The sequence below is a fragment of the Salvelinus sp. IW2-2015 genome, linkage group LG5 (assembly GCF_002910315.2).
Source record: "Salvelinus sp. IW2-2015 linkage group LG5, ASM291031v2, whole genome shotgun sequence".
In the NCBI taxonomy this organism is placed as follows: domain Eukaryota; kingdom Metazoa; phylum Chordata; class Actinopteri; order Salmoniformes; family Salmonidae; genus Salvelinus; species Salvelinus sp. IW2-2015.
Genome location: NC_036844.1, coordinates 32,249,384 through 32,264,661, shown reverse-complemented (window position 1 = coordinate 32,264,661; position 15,278 = coordinate 32,249,384). Strand labels below are relative to the sequence as shown.

At 43.8% G+C, this 15,278-nt stretch overlaps 1 protein-coding gene across 1 annotated transcript; it reads right to left on the bottom strand.

Annotated features, from left to right (window-relative positions):
- Positions 1-216: 216 nt before the first annotated feature.
- Positions 217-9,693, bottom strand: LOC111964346 (complement factor B). The gene is made up of 18 exons (XM_023988209.2): positions 9,588-9,693; positions 8,887-9,099; positions 8,603-8,788; positions 8,228-8,410; positions 7,967-8,053; positions 5,149-5,291; positions 4,851-4,998; positions 4,597-4,725; positions 4,360-4,455; positions 3,430-3,567; positions 3,207-3,313; positions 2,648-2,777; positions 2,298-2,439; positions 2,080-2,159; positions 1,878-1,984; positions 1,662-1,794; positions 1,369-1,421; positions 217-1,173 (listed from the first exon to the last, which is right to left on the bottom strand). The coding sequence occupies exons 1-18, from the start codon at positions 9,646-9,648 to the stop codon at positions 991-993; spliced, it is 2,319 nt and encodes a 772-aa protein (XP_023843977.1). The 5' UTR covers positions 9,649-9,693; the 3' UTR covers positions 217-990.
- Between the last annotated feature and the right edge of the window lie 5,585 nt (positions 9,694-15,278).

Sequence of the window (15,278 nt, the reverse complement as noted above, 5' to 3'; positions counted from 1 at the left end):
GGCTGTTCTGACGACAAAAGGTCATGTAACTCAATATTAATAACGAATAGACACACTCCTCGACCATTCAACAACTGATCYGTTTCTGGGTCATGGAGGAGAGAGGACAGAAGGGAGAGAGGGTGGAGGACGGACTTTAACCAAATGAGAAAAGACCAAGAGGCTTTAAAACCAGACATTATACATGGATGGACTACAGAAAGGAAATGCTTCAAGTTCAGGTAATGAGTTTATTAATTATCATTAGTTAAGAACACACTTTCATTGATAACTAGAGTTCGATTCAACAACCTATTTTTTGTAAGACGTGTCTGTTCAGTGCAGTAGATACATGATTGTAAATCAACTTTTGTTAAGACATCTTTATCACGGTCTCTATTTCTAAAACGCTGTATACAAATTTTTCACATTTGTGTTTTTTTCACTAGAAATGATTGCTTATGGGTACTTTCATGTGTGTGTAAAATATTACTGTTATCAGATTTTTTTATTAATAGATTGTAGATGTGTATTAAAATGTGGTGTTTTGCAAAAAGCTACAGTATATATCCATTGTTTAGTTGGAATGGAATGTTTGTTTACTCAATATAACTATGCTATGTGGTTGTCTCACAGCTATCTTGAGATGACTGAGTCACTATGGATATGAGCATCCACTAAATGTAAATGTTTTACATATAGATCTCATATTACTGTATRGAATCTTTTTTTTCATATTGATGTTACAAATGTTTKATTTGTACAGTTCTTGTGTTACATTTAACAGTGTAAAAAAAAAAGTGTTTTGCCCAAAAAACATGATCATTTGTCTCTCTGAAATMAAACCATCAAGTGATAGATTTGAAACAAATACATCTGTCATTGAATAACCCCATGCRATAATTAGAGAGTGAAAAAACACACCACACCAATCTCTTGTATAAGTTCTTTAAACAATAAAAGCTACTTAACCAACATTTCTGAAAATAGAGCGTTTTGGAATGAAACTCTTCAATTCTCTAAAAACTGAAGAGGTTGATAATCTTGTTTCTCATCCCCCAAATACTTCTTCAGAAACGGCACAACTTTAAAGAGGTTGATGTGGAAATCTCTGGACTTTTCYCTCGACTCCTGTTTGAAATCACTGTTACCACCAGGGCACAGGTCCTCGGTTCCCCAGCTGATCACTCCAACCTATGAAGAATGGAAGAGGTGTCAGTACAGTACTAATTACCTGTAGATTACGAAGACCCCAGAGGTTTGCAAATACATCTTACAGAAATAAATATGGAATCATTGTAGGAAAAAGGAAAGCGCAAAAAGTATGTGGAAAGTAGATAAAGTTGGCACTTTGCTGTATGTACTGTAGATATGACCAGAATGTCTCACCTGGATGGTGCGGTATTCATCATAGTCCTTAAACACAGCTCCACCGGAGTCACCTGCACACACACACACACACACACACACACACACACACACACATGTAAACACACATACAAGTACACACATACAAACAAATGAAAAGGTAAGACAAAGTAATAGAGAACCCTTTTCATCTTTAACAAGTTACAATACTTCTATTACAATAATACTAATTCAAATCATAAGGTTCGCATTACATTGAGAACAGATATAAACAAACAGTGCCTCATCTAATGTTCCATGAACTGTTAACATACCTTTGCAGGCAACATTATCTCTAGTAGGTTGTCTCCCACCCGTGCACAGGAAGTTATCAGTCACAACATCCTTTAGATTAAGTGGTGTTATGCCTTCTACCTGAGTAGCCGATTCGATACAATTGTCCCTCAACTAAAGAGAAAAATATATGAGAGGTGCACATATGGGCATCATCCATTGGTGTGTGTGTGGTCAGACATCATACAAGCACTCACCTGATGCTGAAGCTTTAGTTTGGCATTGCTACGTTGATCCATTTGTTGCTCCTTATCATATGAAATGAAACTGACATCTTCTAATGGATTTTTGAACAATAGCTGTTCTGCAAGGAGAACACTATATGAGGCAAGGCAACATACAGTGCCTAGATGAACCTTGTGTATCCTGGTGAATAGGCTATGTGTGCTGTAACTGTACCTTGTTGCTTGCAGGTGATAGCCTCTCCTACCAGTCTTAAAGCGCCACTTGTTTCCTTGGTGCAAGGGATGCAAATTGGTCTGAGGAACACAGTAAAGCAAGAATGCGTAAAGGAAACAACGTGTGCTTCACAGGTTACTACAGAGATGATTCASATCTGAAGGGCTGTGTCATCATATTCAATCTGGTTACCTTTAGCATAATATCAGAAGTCTTACCTTATGTCGATAGAGAAATTTACATCATCCTTCAGTTCGATGAGAGCTACGTCGTAATCATAGAACTCCTTTATCCCGTCATCCTTTTTACCGTTGATATTATAATCAGGATGTAATATTATACGTGATGCTCCCTTTACAACTGTTAAGAGGCAGGACTAGAGTGTAATTCAACAAACCWATTGCTTACAATTTACAATATCACCAGGTTACTTGTTCAAGTAAATGTGGCATTCGGACAGATTTCCTGGTAATGATGATAATCACTTGAAAAAACAAGATTATTCAACAACAAAAAATTGTTTAGGTGTAAGTGCAAATGTTTTTGAAGGGGGGGGGGCTGGTTATACCTAGATTTGCCCCAATCGTAACACGGATATTGTCTGCATTGTCTTCGAACTTGAAGCAGTGAGCAGCAGTCAAGATGAAGCGGCGAGAAACAATAGACCCCATGCATTTACTAGCTGTTCCATCCTCATGCTATGGTATCAGGAGAGAGAGGTTGAACATACATGCAGTAAATGACAACAAGCAGGCATTTGCATCAATATCTAATTTAAATGTCAACAGGATTTCATTTTTTTGTGCACTGGGATGAGAGAGTATGGGAGGTGTGTGTCAGCCATTTATCACTCCCATAGCACAAATAACCTGAAGCATTGCAGAAACACACTACGAGTGATAATTGAATTCAGGACTTAAATGATAGGCGAGGTCTACTGTATACTGTTAACGATCAAATTCTAACTTAAATATGATCATTTAAATGAAATCGAATCAATTATAAGTTAGTATATCTGTCATGTTTTGGTAATGACAGTGCACACTAAATCAAATCTGAACATGAAGAAAGGCCACTGGGTCATTGATGAAATAATCAAGGGTGAAAAWCAGGCACTGTGTTGTTACTGTGTTGTCAATCCGTGCCATCCAGGGGTATCTTTGKCGTATGGTGTTTGGGGTAGTGTCATCATAGTTTCTATGGAGTCCGCATAAACTCACAACCTGGCTTTCATCTATGTGGAGGAGAGAGGTGACTCAACACACTGATACAAAMACASAAWWARYMKKWWYRAMKSARGCATAGAAATCTACACATTCTTCTATATTGTTGTTTAATTAAGACTCTTACCAATTATCTRATCAAAGGTTTTTTCCAATTCAARAGCATTCTTTACTTTAAAATAATGSCTCTCGCCGTTCCTTTTTGTCACTAGTGGCYCGATATCTTCATCAAAAATTTCACTTCCGACACCAAAAACATAAACATCTAAAAAAAACAAGAGGAAGTGCCAAAAACATTAGGCATGAGATGAATCAAGAACGGTAACCTACTTGAGACGATAGCTGGCTTGAATTAGAATATTGTACAGTGCTGAGTGCCACAAATCATTGTTAAAAAATTGTTGATTTATTCCTGAGCAAACTTGTTGTGTGTGTGTGTTTTAGGCCTTGCTCAGTCTATAGCTAGAAAGCCACCAGGGATGGGCAACTTTATTGGGGGTGGGCTAATTGACTATCAGTGACTGACATAACAAGAGAAACTGCTGATGCACAAACAAATTCCACCTTGTGTATTCTACTATTTTAACTCGGAACAGTAAGTTAAGATCCCGACAGTTCCTGTCACGCCCTGACCTTAGAGATCCTTTTAATTCTCTATTTGGTTAGGTCAGGSTGTGACTAGGGTGGGCAATCTATGTTTTCTATTTCTTTGTTGGCCTGGTATGGTTCCCAATCAGAGGCAGCTGTCTATCGTTGTCTCTGATTGGGGATCATATTTAGGCAGCCTTTTCCCACCTGTTGTTTGTGGGATCTTGTTTTTGTGTAGTGCCTGTGAACACTGCATTTTCTTCACGTTTTGTTTGTTCGGTATTGTTTTTGGTGAGTTTCATTTATTAAAACGTGGAACTCTACGCACGCTGCGCCTTGGTCCATTTATTCCAACGATCGTGACAGTTCCTAAAATATTTTTGGAGTAAATTGATCTGAGGAGAATAGTTGAGAGTAGAATGTCAGGTTGTTGTTAAATGTTATGACCACGCAAAGGTTTTGACCTCACCAAGATATTTATCCCGTTCTGTCTTGTTATTCATGTACACCGATTCCCTAATTTTGGCRACTGTGTTTTCAGGGCTACCCCCCATGTTGTAAGCACCTGCAAGTAAAGAGATTCAAGGGATTATTACTGAGCTGACCAAAGGTGAACAAAAGCTTAAAAAAAAAAAAAGAAGCTACGAACTGCAATACATTCAAGTACTTTCCATACAAATATACATGAATAATAGCAATACAGTACCATCTGTGAAAAAGATGAGGACATGGTGGACCTCCGTGAATAGCTTTTCATTTCGTAGTTTTTGGATAGCCATGCGTTCCAGGATGGTTTTAAATGCAAGGTTGAGATTGGTCCCAACATTATCTCTAGCTGTGAAAAAGTGCACGCGCACACACATAAACACACTGTCACATTACATTTGACCTAGCCACTGGATAAGTGTATTGTTTGGGCAATGATGATGTAAGTACATATATGGTAAATGTTTTGCTCACCATCATATTTAAAGTTGTCCAAGTCCTTCAAGACTTCCTCAAGTGGTTTTCTTTTATCTCCAGAAAAATCTATTATGTTGACAACCTCTAATACATCAGAAGCAAAGAAAAGGATTTCGTAATTTGGGCTGACTGAAAAGGAGCTAACCTGTGAAAGGTGAAGACACAAAACAGGATAATGTTTAATGATCTGTCAAAGAATGTGAGAGGAATACTGTGGTAAACCAATAACTGATTKCATATTGTCAGACATTTCTATCAGCTACATAACATACTTTGTGAGTGACTTGTGACATACCTTTGTGATAAGTTTCTTGACAGCATTTCTTGCTTTGTCAAACTCATTCTCCGCAATGCTGTCAGATATGTCCATAGCAATGTACATGTTAAGCTTTCCAGCTTTATCTATTGTGATCTTCTTTCCTTCCTGATCTGTGTCATCTTTGAAACGCACCAGCAGGATATCTTACTTTGACAATCACAGGTGGAAAAGGAGGATATTTGAGGATATGTGAAAGGTTGTCAAATACAGTGCATTTGGAAAGTATTCAGACCCCTTCCCTTTTTCCACATTTGTTACGTTACAGCCTTATTCTAAAATGGATTAAATAAAAACAGTTCCTCATCAATTTACACACATAATAACAAAGCGAAAACAGGTTTTTAGAAATTGTTGCAAATGTATGAAAAATAAAAAACAGAAATACCTTATTTACAGTTGAAGTCAGTTTTCACAATTCCTGACATTTAATCGAGTAAAAATTCCCTATCTTAGGTCAGTTAGCTCACCACTTTATTTTAAAATGTGAAATGTCAGAATAATAGTAGAGAGAATGATTATTTCACTTTTTATTTCTTTCATCACATTCCCAGTGGCGTCAGAAGTTTACATACACTCAATTAGTATCTGGTTAACTTGGGTCAAACGTTTTGGGTAGCCTTCCACAAGCTCCCACAATAAATTTGGTGAATTTTGCCCATCCTCCTGACAGAGCTGGTGTAACTGAGTCAGTTTGTAGGTCTCTTTTGCTCGCTTTCCTTTTTCAGTTCTGCCCACAAATTTTCTACAGGATTGAGGTCAAGGCTTTGTGATGGCCACTCCAATACCTTGACTTTGTTGTTCCTTAAGCCATTTTGCCACAACTTTGGAAGTATGCTTGGGGTCATTGTCCATTTAGAAGACCCATTTGTGACCAAGCTTTAACTTCCTGACTGATGTCTTGAGATGTTGCTTCAATATATCCACATAATTTTCCTACCTCATGATGCCATCTATTTTGTGAAGTGCACCAGTCCCTCCTGCAGCAAAGCACCCCACAACATGATGCTGCCACCCCCGTGCTTCACGGTTGGGGTGTTCTTCGGCTTGCAAGCCTCCCACTTTTTCCTCCAAGCATAACAATGGCCATTATGGCCAAACAGTTATATTTTTTTACATCAACCAGAGGACATTTCTCCAAAAAGTACAAGCTTTGTCCCCATGTGCAGTTGCTAACCCGAGTCTGGCTTTTTTATGGCAGTTTTGGAGCAGTGGCTTCTTCCTTGCTGAGCGGCCTTTAAGGTTATGTCGATATAGGACTTGTTTTTCTGTGGATACAGATGCTTTTATACCTGAAAAAAGATTTTAATGACTCCAATCTAAGTGTGTGTAAACTTCTGACTTCAACTGTACATAAGTATTCAGACCCTTGCTATGAGACCGAAATGAGCTCAGGGGCATCCTGTTTCCGTTGATCATCCTTGAGATGTTTTTACAACTTGATTGGAGTCCTCCTGTGGTAAATTCAATTGACTGGACATGATTTGGAAAGGCACACTACTGTCTATATAAGGTGCCACAGTTGACCGTGCATGTCAGAGCAAAAACCAAGCCATGAGGTCGACGGAATTGTCCGAAGAGCTCTGAGACAGGATTGTGCTGAGGCACAGATCTGGGGAAGGGTACCAAAAAATGTCTGCAGCATTGAAGGTCCCCAAGAACACGGTTGCTTTCTTCAATAGAAGAAGTTTGGAACCACCAAGACTCTCCCTAGAGCTGGCCGCCCGCCCAAACTGAGCAATCGGGGGAGAAGAGCCTTGATCAGAGAGGTGACCAAGAACCTGATGGTCACWCTGACAGAGCTCTGTGGAGATGGGAGAACCTTCCAGAAGGACAACCATCTCTGCAGCACTTCACCAATCAGGCCTTTATGATAGAGTGGCCAGACGGAAGCCACTCCTCAGTAAAAGGCACAGCCCGCTTGGAGTTGGCCAAAAGGCACCTAAAGACTCTTAGACCATGAGAAACAAGAATCTCTGGTCTGATGAAACCAAGATTGAGCTCTTTGGCCTGAATGCCAACTGTCACAATGAAGCATGGTGTGGCAGCATCATGCTGTGGGGATGTTTTTCAGCGGCAGGGACTGGGAGACTAGTTAAGCTCGAGGGAAAGATGAACGGAGCAAAGTACAGAGTGATCCTTGATGAGAACATGATCCAGAGCGCTCAGGACCTTTAGACTGGGGCGAAGGTTCACCTTCCAACAGGACAATGACCCTAAGCACACAGCTAAGAGAATGCAGAAGTGGCTTCGGGACAAGTCTCTGAATATCCTTGAGTGGCCCAGCCAGAGCCCGGACTTGAACCTGATCTAACATCTCTGGAGAGCCCTGAAAATAGCTGTGSAGAGACGCTCCACATCCAACCTGACAGAGCTTGAGAAGATCTGCAGAGAAGAATGGGTGAAACTCCCCAAATACAGTTGTGCCAAGCTTGTAGTGTCATATCCAAGAAGACTCAAGGCTGTAATCACTGCCAAAGGAGCTTCAACAAAGTACTGAGTAAACGGTTTGAATAATGATGTGATATTTATGTTTATGTGTAATACATTTGAAAAATATATATAAACTGTTTTTGCTCTGTCATTATGATGTATTGGGTGTAGAATAATGAGGAAAAACAACAATTTAATCTATTTTAGAATAAGGCTGTAACGTAACAAAATGTGGAAAAAGTCAAGGGGTCTGAATACTTTCTGAATGCACTGTATACTGATAAAGTTATGGTGATAATGAAAATGGAATAAAGACTTCAACAAATAAACAATTGATGATATATTAGTTGTTATGAAGACCTACCAATGGGCGCTGCCAGCTGAAGGCTCTCTCTGATAGCACTGCCGAAGGCCTCCGTGATCTCCAGTGCAGTGTCATACGTGTGTTTGTCTGCAACAAGAACAAAAGAACCAGACAACCACAGGATAAATCTTTATTTTTCACAGTCTATGACATTGGACTATACATGACAATCTTTTGGCATCTTTGAGCAATGGACTAGTCGTTACTACGTTGTGTTGCTTGGAAAACTGTTATTGTTTTGGGTGTCTTTCTGGGACTTACAGTAACATTTAGGCTCAGTCCCAGTCCATTGGCCATTCTCTTGACATACACGCGTCTTTGACCCCAACAAATGTAAGCTGTCGTCACAGCGGTAAGACAATTTGTCGTCAATGCCAAAACTGGAACCAGACCTCCTAGCACCTGCTGGAATCCCAGGGTCAGCACAGCGATCTTCACCTCCTGCTGTAAGAGAACGGTGGGAGAAAGTCAGAGAGAAATGGAGAGGGAGGGTGTCAGGGAGGCAGGGAGAGTATAGCATGCTGCATAGGGAGTTATCGTGTAGGCTGTGGCACTGAACGCCATTTATAATGTGTCATTCCGACCAGAGGGTCCTGAGGAGAAAGACTGAGAGACAGATGACGGTTTGCTACTCACAGTCYCGGCTGCATATGGGTGTGCCCCCACTCCACTTCCCATTGGTTTGGCACACACGGGAGGCTGAGCCGCGCAGTGAGTATCCCGAATAACACTCATACGTGGTCTTATTGTTGACAAAATASTGCGATTGTACAGGCAAGACAGAACCACTTTCTAAAACCAAGGGGTTGGGGCATTCGATCACTAAAGAAGAAGAAAACAAAATGGATGGTCCMGTTTCAGTAGCATTTCTCTTATTTCAAATATTGTCTTCGTGGAAGATATCAGGCATCGTCACTTACTTTTGCACTGTTGAAGACGTCTTCTTTGTGGTGGTGGCTTCCAAGTTCCGCTTTTCAGGCACGCGCGAGTTAAAGCAGGATGTGGATAGTACCCTTCTGGACAATCGTATATCATAATGCTGCCATACTCAAGCTTCCTAGTGAGAGTGTAACTACCTCCTTCCATGCCCATACTCTCCTCATTACAGGTGACTGCACACAGAACACCTACACCTGTGGGGTCAGTGTGAGAAATGTCCATTTATTTTACACGTGCATGCCTGTATGAATGGCCTGGGCCATGTTGGGATTCTGGCTAGAATACCAGAACACATCAGAATTCTAAATAGTATACAGAACCCTAATGGATGGAGTCAAAGCTGAACATGTGTGTGTAGGTACAGGAGTAAATTTTAAGACCCTAATTATAATTTATGTTGAATATTATGATATTCAACAATATTAATATAATCACCCCAAATGTAAAGTCTCACTTTGATGAACACCCAGTCAAAAAGTACTGACAGTGAATCCTATCAAAAACAACACARGTGGTTAAAAGCAAATCCTTCTTGGCTATATTTATGTTGAGTACATACATTTTATTTTCCATCCATTGTTATACTATCCAGAARACAGGAGCATATGGGACAAATGTTTCTAAAAGTTAAGAAAAGCCAACAACAGCAGTTTGAATGTAAAAGCCATGTCAAGGCACTCACCCATATAAAGAGGACATATCAGCAGAGCTGCAGACAAACTCCAGAGAACAGAAAAGTCCATGGTGGCTCACAGGTCCAGAAGTAAAACAATCTGCAGAAGGGTGCATGTTTATATGGAGAAGGTAGGAAGGACAAGGGGGAAGGTATGGCTAAAAGCTTGCCGTCACTGGTTAACCTAAAGTCAAATAAAAGAAGATCAATGACCTACAATGAGAAACAAACACACACTCACAAAATGTCCAAATACTTGCCATATTTCTACTTTTTTATATATATATATATATATACGGTTTTTAAATCCCAGCCTGTGACTGAGAATTATCTATCAGCTTTATTATATGAAAATGATTTATACTTTGATAAACCACTCGTAGCTAGTACAGCTTATTTTGCAACAGCTTAGACCAAAAAGGTCAAAGGTCTTAGTGTGTATTCCAGTAAGTAAACCTAGCCTCAGCTCTCCAACTGTCTGTGGGTAATTCCAGTAAGTAAACCTAGCCTCAGCTCTCCAACTGTCTTGTGGGTAATTCCAGTAATAACAACTTTTTTTTTAAACACCCCCAGCGTAAAAATACCTCTCCCCTTATAAACTTAACTCCAAAAATAATGATTACCCACATAAATAACAATAACTGTAGCAAACATGTGGTTAAACGTGGATATCGACATTTCCACTACCACATGGTTTTGTGGCACTGGCTGCAGACAATGATCAGCTAGGGGGAAATCAGATTTTCACAATTTTGACACTAGATTTATTATATAAATGTATGCGACGAAATTTCCACCATGTTTTTGTGCCAATGAACCACACACAACCAATAAGCAACGCATAACTACATATCGATTACTTTGAGCGCTTATATCATGGTTTACCTTTCAACGCCACAATCAAGTAGAGTATGTCAATCTCGCCAACACAAAATACATGTTGATAAGCGCTCAAAGTAATCGATATGCAGTTATGCGTAGCCCGACCCGCACTGGTCGGGCTACGGGGATCATTCAACCAGGTAAGGTTAGGCAGGCTCGGTGCTTAAGAGCTCCTGTACGCTTTCACGGTCCGGTATATCCGGCGCCACCTCCTCGCTCCCGCCCAGTAACACCAGTGCCTACACCACGCACCAGGCTTCCTGTGCGTCTCCAGAATCTGTTCCTCCTCCTCGCACTCTCCCTGTGGTGCGTGTCTCCAGCCGGTACCTCCAGTTCCGGCACCACGCACCAAGCCTCCTGTGCGTCTCCAGAGCCCTGTACGCACTGTTCCTGCTCCCCGCACTAGCCTTGAGGTGCGTGTCTACAAACCGGTACACCAGTTCCGGCAACACGCACCAGGCCTACTGTGCGCCTCAGCAGGTCTGAGCTGCTGCCTGCCGCGCCGTCTGAGCTGCCTGCCTGCCCAGCGCCGTCTGAGCTACCTGCCTGCCCAGCGCCATCTGAGTGCCTGCCTGCCCAGCGCCATCTGAGCATCCGTCCCCAGCGCCATCTGAGCCATCCGTATGCCCAGCGCCATCTGAGCCGTCTGTCTGCCCAGCGCCGTCAGGGCCGTCGTCTGCCCAGCGCCGTCAGAGCCGTCCGTCTGTCCGAGCCACTAGAGCCGCCCGTCTGTCCCGAGCCGCTAGAGCCGCCCGTCTGTCCCGAGCCGCTAGAGCCGTCCGTCAGTCAGGAACCGCTAGAGCCGTCCGTCAGTCAGGAGCGCCAGAGCCGCCAGCAGTAGGAGCCGCCAGAGCGCAGCAGTCAGGAGCCCCAGAGCCGCTAGCCAGTCAGGAGCCGCAGAGCCGCTAGCCAGTCAGGAGCCGCCAGAGCCGCCAGCCAGTCAGGAGCCGCCAGAGCCGCCCGCCAGTCAGGAGCCGCCAGAGCGCCAGCCAGTCAGGAGCCGCAGAGCCGAGCCGTCAGGGCCGCCAGCCGCCGCCAGTCAGGAGCCGCCAGAGCGCAGCCAGTCAGGAGCCGCCAGAGCGCCAGCCGTCGAGCCGCAGAGCCGCAGCAGTCAGGAGCGCCAGAGCCGCAGCCAGTCAGGAGCCGCCAGAGCCGCCAGCCGTCAGGAGCCGCCAGAGGCCGCGCCAGTCAGGAGCCGCAGAGCCGCCGCCAGTCGGAGCCCCGAGCGCCCGAGTCAGCCCGCGTGATGAGCGCCCCGTGATGACCGCCTCCCGTGATGAGCCGCCCTCCAGTGATGAGCGCCTCCAGTGATGAGCCGCCCTCCAGTGATGAGCCGCCTCCAGTCATGAGCCGCCCTCCGTCAGGCGCCTCCAGTCTGAGCCGCCTCCATCATGAGCCGCCTCCAGTCATGAGCGCCCTCCAGTCATGAGCCGCCCCAGTCTGAGCCGCCTCTCAGTCATGAGCCGCCCTCCAGTTCATGAGCGCACTCAGTCCGGAGCGCATTCAGTCCGGGCGATTCGTCCAGAGCTACTCTCAGTCCTGAGCTACCTCCAGTTTATAAGCTACCTCTCTATCATGAGCTGTCCTCAGTCCGGAGTAGTTTCCTCAGTATTGTGGGGACTTAGTGAAGGTTCCTAGGCCAAGGTCGGCGGCGAGGGTCGCCACTCAAAGGATGCTAAGGAGGGGGACTAAGACAGTGGTGGAGTGGTTGTCCTCGTCCAGCGCGGAGCGCCACCGCGGACAGATGCCCACCCAGACCCTCCCTAGAGTTTTAAGGGGGTGCGTTCGAGGTCCGCACTCAGGAGGGGGTTACTGTCACGTTCTGACCATAGTTCTTGTGTGTTGTGCTTGTTTTAGTGTTGGTCAGGACGTGAGCTGGGTGGGCATTCTATGTTGTGTGTCTAGTTTGTCTGTTTCTATGTTTGGCCTAATATGGTTCTCATCAGAGGCAGATGTTTTGTGTTGTTCCGATTGGGAATCATATATAGGTGGCTTGTTTTGTTTGGGATTTTTGTGGGTGGTTGTTTCCTGTCTCTGTGTTTTCTCTGCACCAGATAGGGCTGTTTCGGTTTGCCACGTTTGTTATTTTGTTAGTTGTAAGTGTTCACAGTTTCATCTTGTTTATTAAAGTCATGTTGAACACGAGCTACGCTGCGTCTTGGTCGATCCTGACAGACGAAGAGGAGGAAGGCTGCCGTTACAGTGTGCCCCTGGCTATCCGTCAATAAAAAATGTTTTAAGATTGTCTCGTCTGGTTTGCCTAATTTAAGGAACTTGAAATGATTTATACTTTGATACTTTGATAAAACTAAATACTTTTAGACTTTTACTCAAGTAGTATTTACTGGGTGACTTAAGCTTTTACTTGAGTAATTTTATATTTTAAGGTATCTTTACTTTACTCATTTATTTTATTTATTTCACCTTTATTTAACCAGGTAGGCAAGTTGGAAAAGTTCTCATTTAACAATTGCGACCTGGCCAAGATAAAGCAAAGCAGTTCGACACATAACAACACAGAGTTTACACATGGAGTAAAAAACATACAGTCAATAATACAGTAGAAAAAAAATAAGTATATACAATGTGAGAAATGAGGTGAGATAAGGGAGGTAAAAGCCAAAAAAAAGGCCATGGTGGCGAAGTAAATACAATATAGCAAGTAAACACTGGAATGGTAGATTTGCAGTGGAAGAATGTGCAAAATAAAGATAGAAATATGGGGTCCAAAGGAGCTAAATAAATAAATAAATACAGTCGGGGGAGAGGTAGTTGTTTGGGGCACAAATTATAGATGGGCTATGTACAGGTGCAGTAATCTGTGAGCTGCTCTGACAGCTGGTGCTTAAGCTAGTGAGGGAGATATGAGTCTCCAGCTTCAGTGATTTTTTGCAATTCGTTCCAGTCATTGGCAGCAGAGAACTGGAAGGAGAGGCGGCCAAAGGAAGAATTGGTTTTGGGGGTGACCAGAGAGATACCTGCTGGAGCGTGTGCTATAGGTGGGTGCTGCTATGGTGACCAGCGAGCTGAGATAGGGGGGACTTTACCTAGCAGGGTCTTGTAGATGACCTGGAGCCAGTGGTTTGGCGACGAGTATGAAGCGAGGACCCAGCCAACGAGAGCGTACAGGTCGCAGTGGTGGGTAGTATATGGGGCTTTGGTGACAAAATGGATGGCACCGTGTAGTGCATCCAATTTGCTGAGTAGGGTATTGGAGGCTATTTTGTAATGACATTGCCGAAGTCGAGGATCGGTAGGATGGTCAGTTTTACAGGGGTATGTTTGGCAGCATGAGTGAAGGATGCTTTGTTGCGAATAGGAAGCCAATTCTAGATTAAACTTTGGATTGGAGATGTTTGATGTGGTCTGGAGGAGGTTTACGTCTAACCAGACACCTAGGTATTTGTAGTTGTCCACATATTCTAAGTCAGAACCGTCCAGTAGTGATGTTGGACGGGCGGGCAGGTGCAGGCAGCGATCGGTTGAAGAGCATGCATTTAGTTTTACTTGTATTTGAGCAATTGGAGGCCGCGGGAGAGTTGTATGGCATTGAAGCTCGTCTGGAGGGTTGTTAACACAGTGTCCAAAGAAGGGCAGAAGTATACAGAATGGTGTCGTCTGCGTAGGGTGGATCAGAGACTCACCAGCAGCAAGAGCGACATAATGATGTATACAGAGAAGAGAGTCGGTCCAAGAATTGAACCCTGTGGCACCCCCATAGGCGCCAGAGGCCGGACAACAGGCCCTCCGATTTGACACATGAACTGTATCAGAGAAGTAGTTGGTGAACCAGGGAGGCAATCATTTGAGAAACCAAGGCTTCGAGTCTGCCGATGGGATGTGGTGATTGACAGAGTCGAAAGCCTTGGCCAGGTCAATGAACACGGCTGCAGTATTGTTTCTTATCGATGGCGGTTAGGATATCGTTTAGGACTTGAGCGTGGCTGAGGTGCACCCATACCAGCTCTGAAACCAGATTGCATTGCGGAGAAGGTATGGTGGGATTCGAAATGGTGTAATCTGTTTGTTGACTTGGCTTTCGAAGACTTAGAAAGGCAGGGTAGGATAGATATAGGTCTGTAGCAGTTTGGGTCAAGAGTGTCTCCCCCTTTGAAGAGGGGGATGCCGCGGCCTTCCAATCTTTGGGAATCTCAGACGAACGAAAGAGATGTTGACCAGGCTTATGAAGGGTTGCAACAATTTCGGCAGATATTTTAGAGAAGGTCCAGATTGTCTAGCCGGCTGATTTTTAGGGGTTCGATCTTTTTTGCACCAAATCAGCTAGTCTATGTTTCAGAACATGGTTTCAGAAGATGACTGGACTCTAAGATGGTGGACACGGCCGTAAAACTCGGAGGAAGGGTCCGTGGCTGAGCAGAGTCAATGCTGGACTCGTGTGTGCGTGTGCTTCTGATGCATAGTTGTGACCGCGCGAGGTATGAGGGGGTTGCAGGCGTGGTACAGCTATGCCGCTCAGACGTCCTGTGTAACTATTGAGTACTTTCGTGTCGTCTGAGTCTCACAAGATGAAATGTGAGGAACTACTAATGGAGTAACATTATATCGTAAACTGCTTAGATGGCGAATGTCAATAGAGAAAGAGACACGCCACTACTGGCCCCTGTGCCAGGTCTTTCAAAACAACGCTACTTCTCCTCCCTGTGTCCATATACTGGTTTAATATCACGTTATTTCCGACACAGACTAAGGCTCTCCCTCACGTGGCCCTCTTTAGTATCACAATACATTCTACAGATCGGCACTAACGCGCGGCTTGGTGCGGGATATAAAACGGATCACTTACGCGGTGTGCCCTGT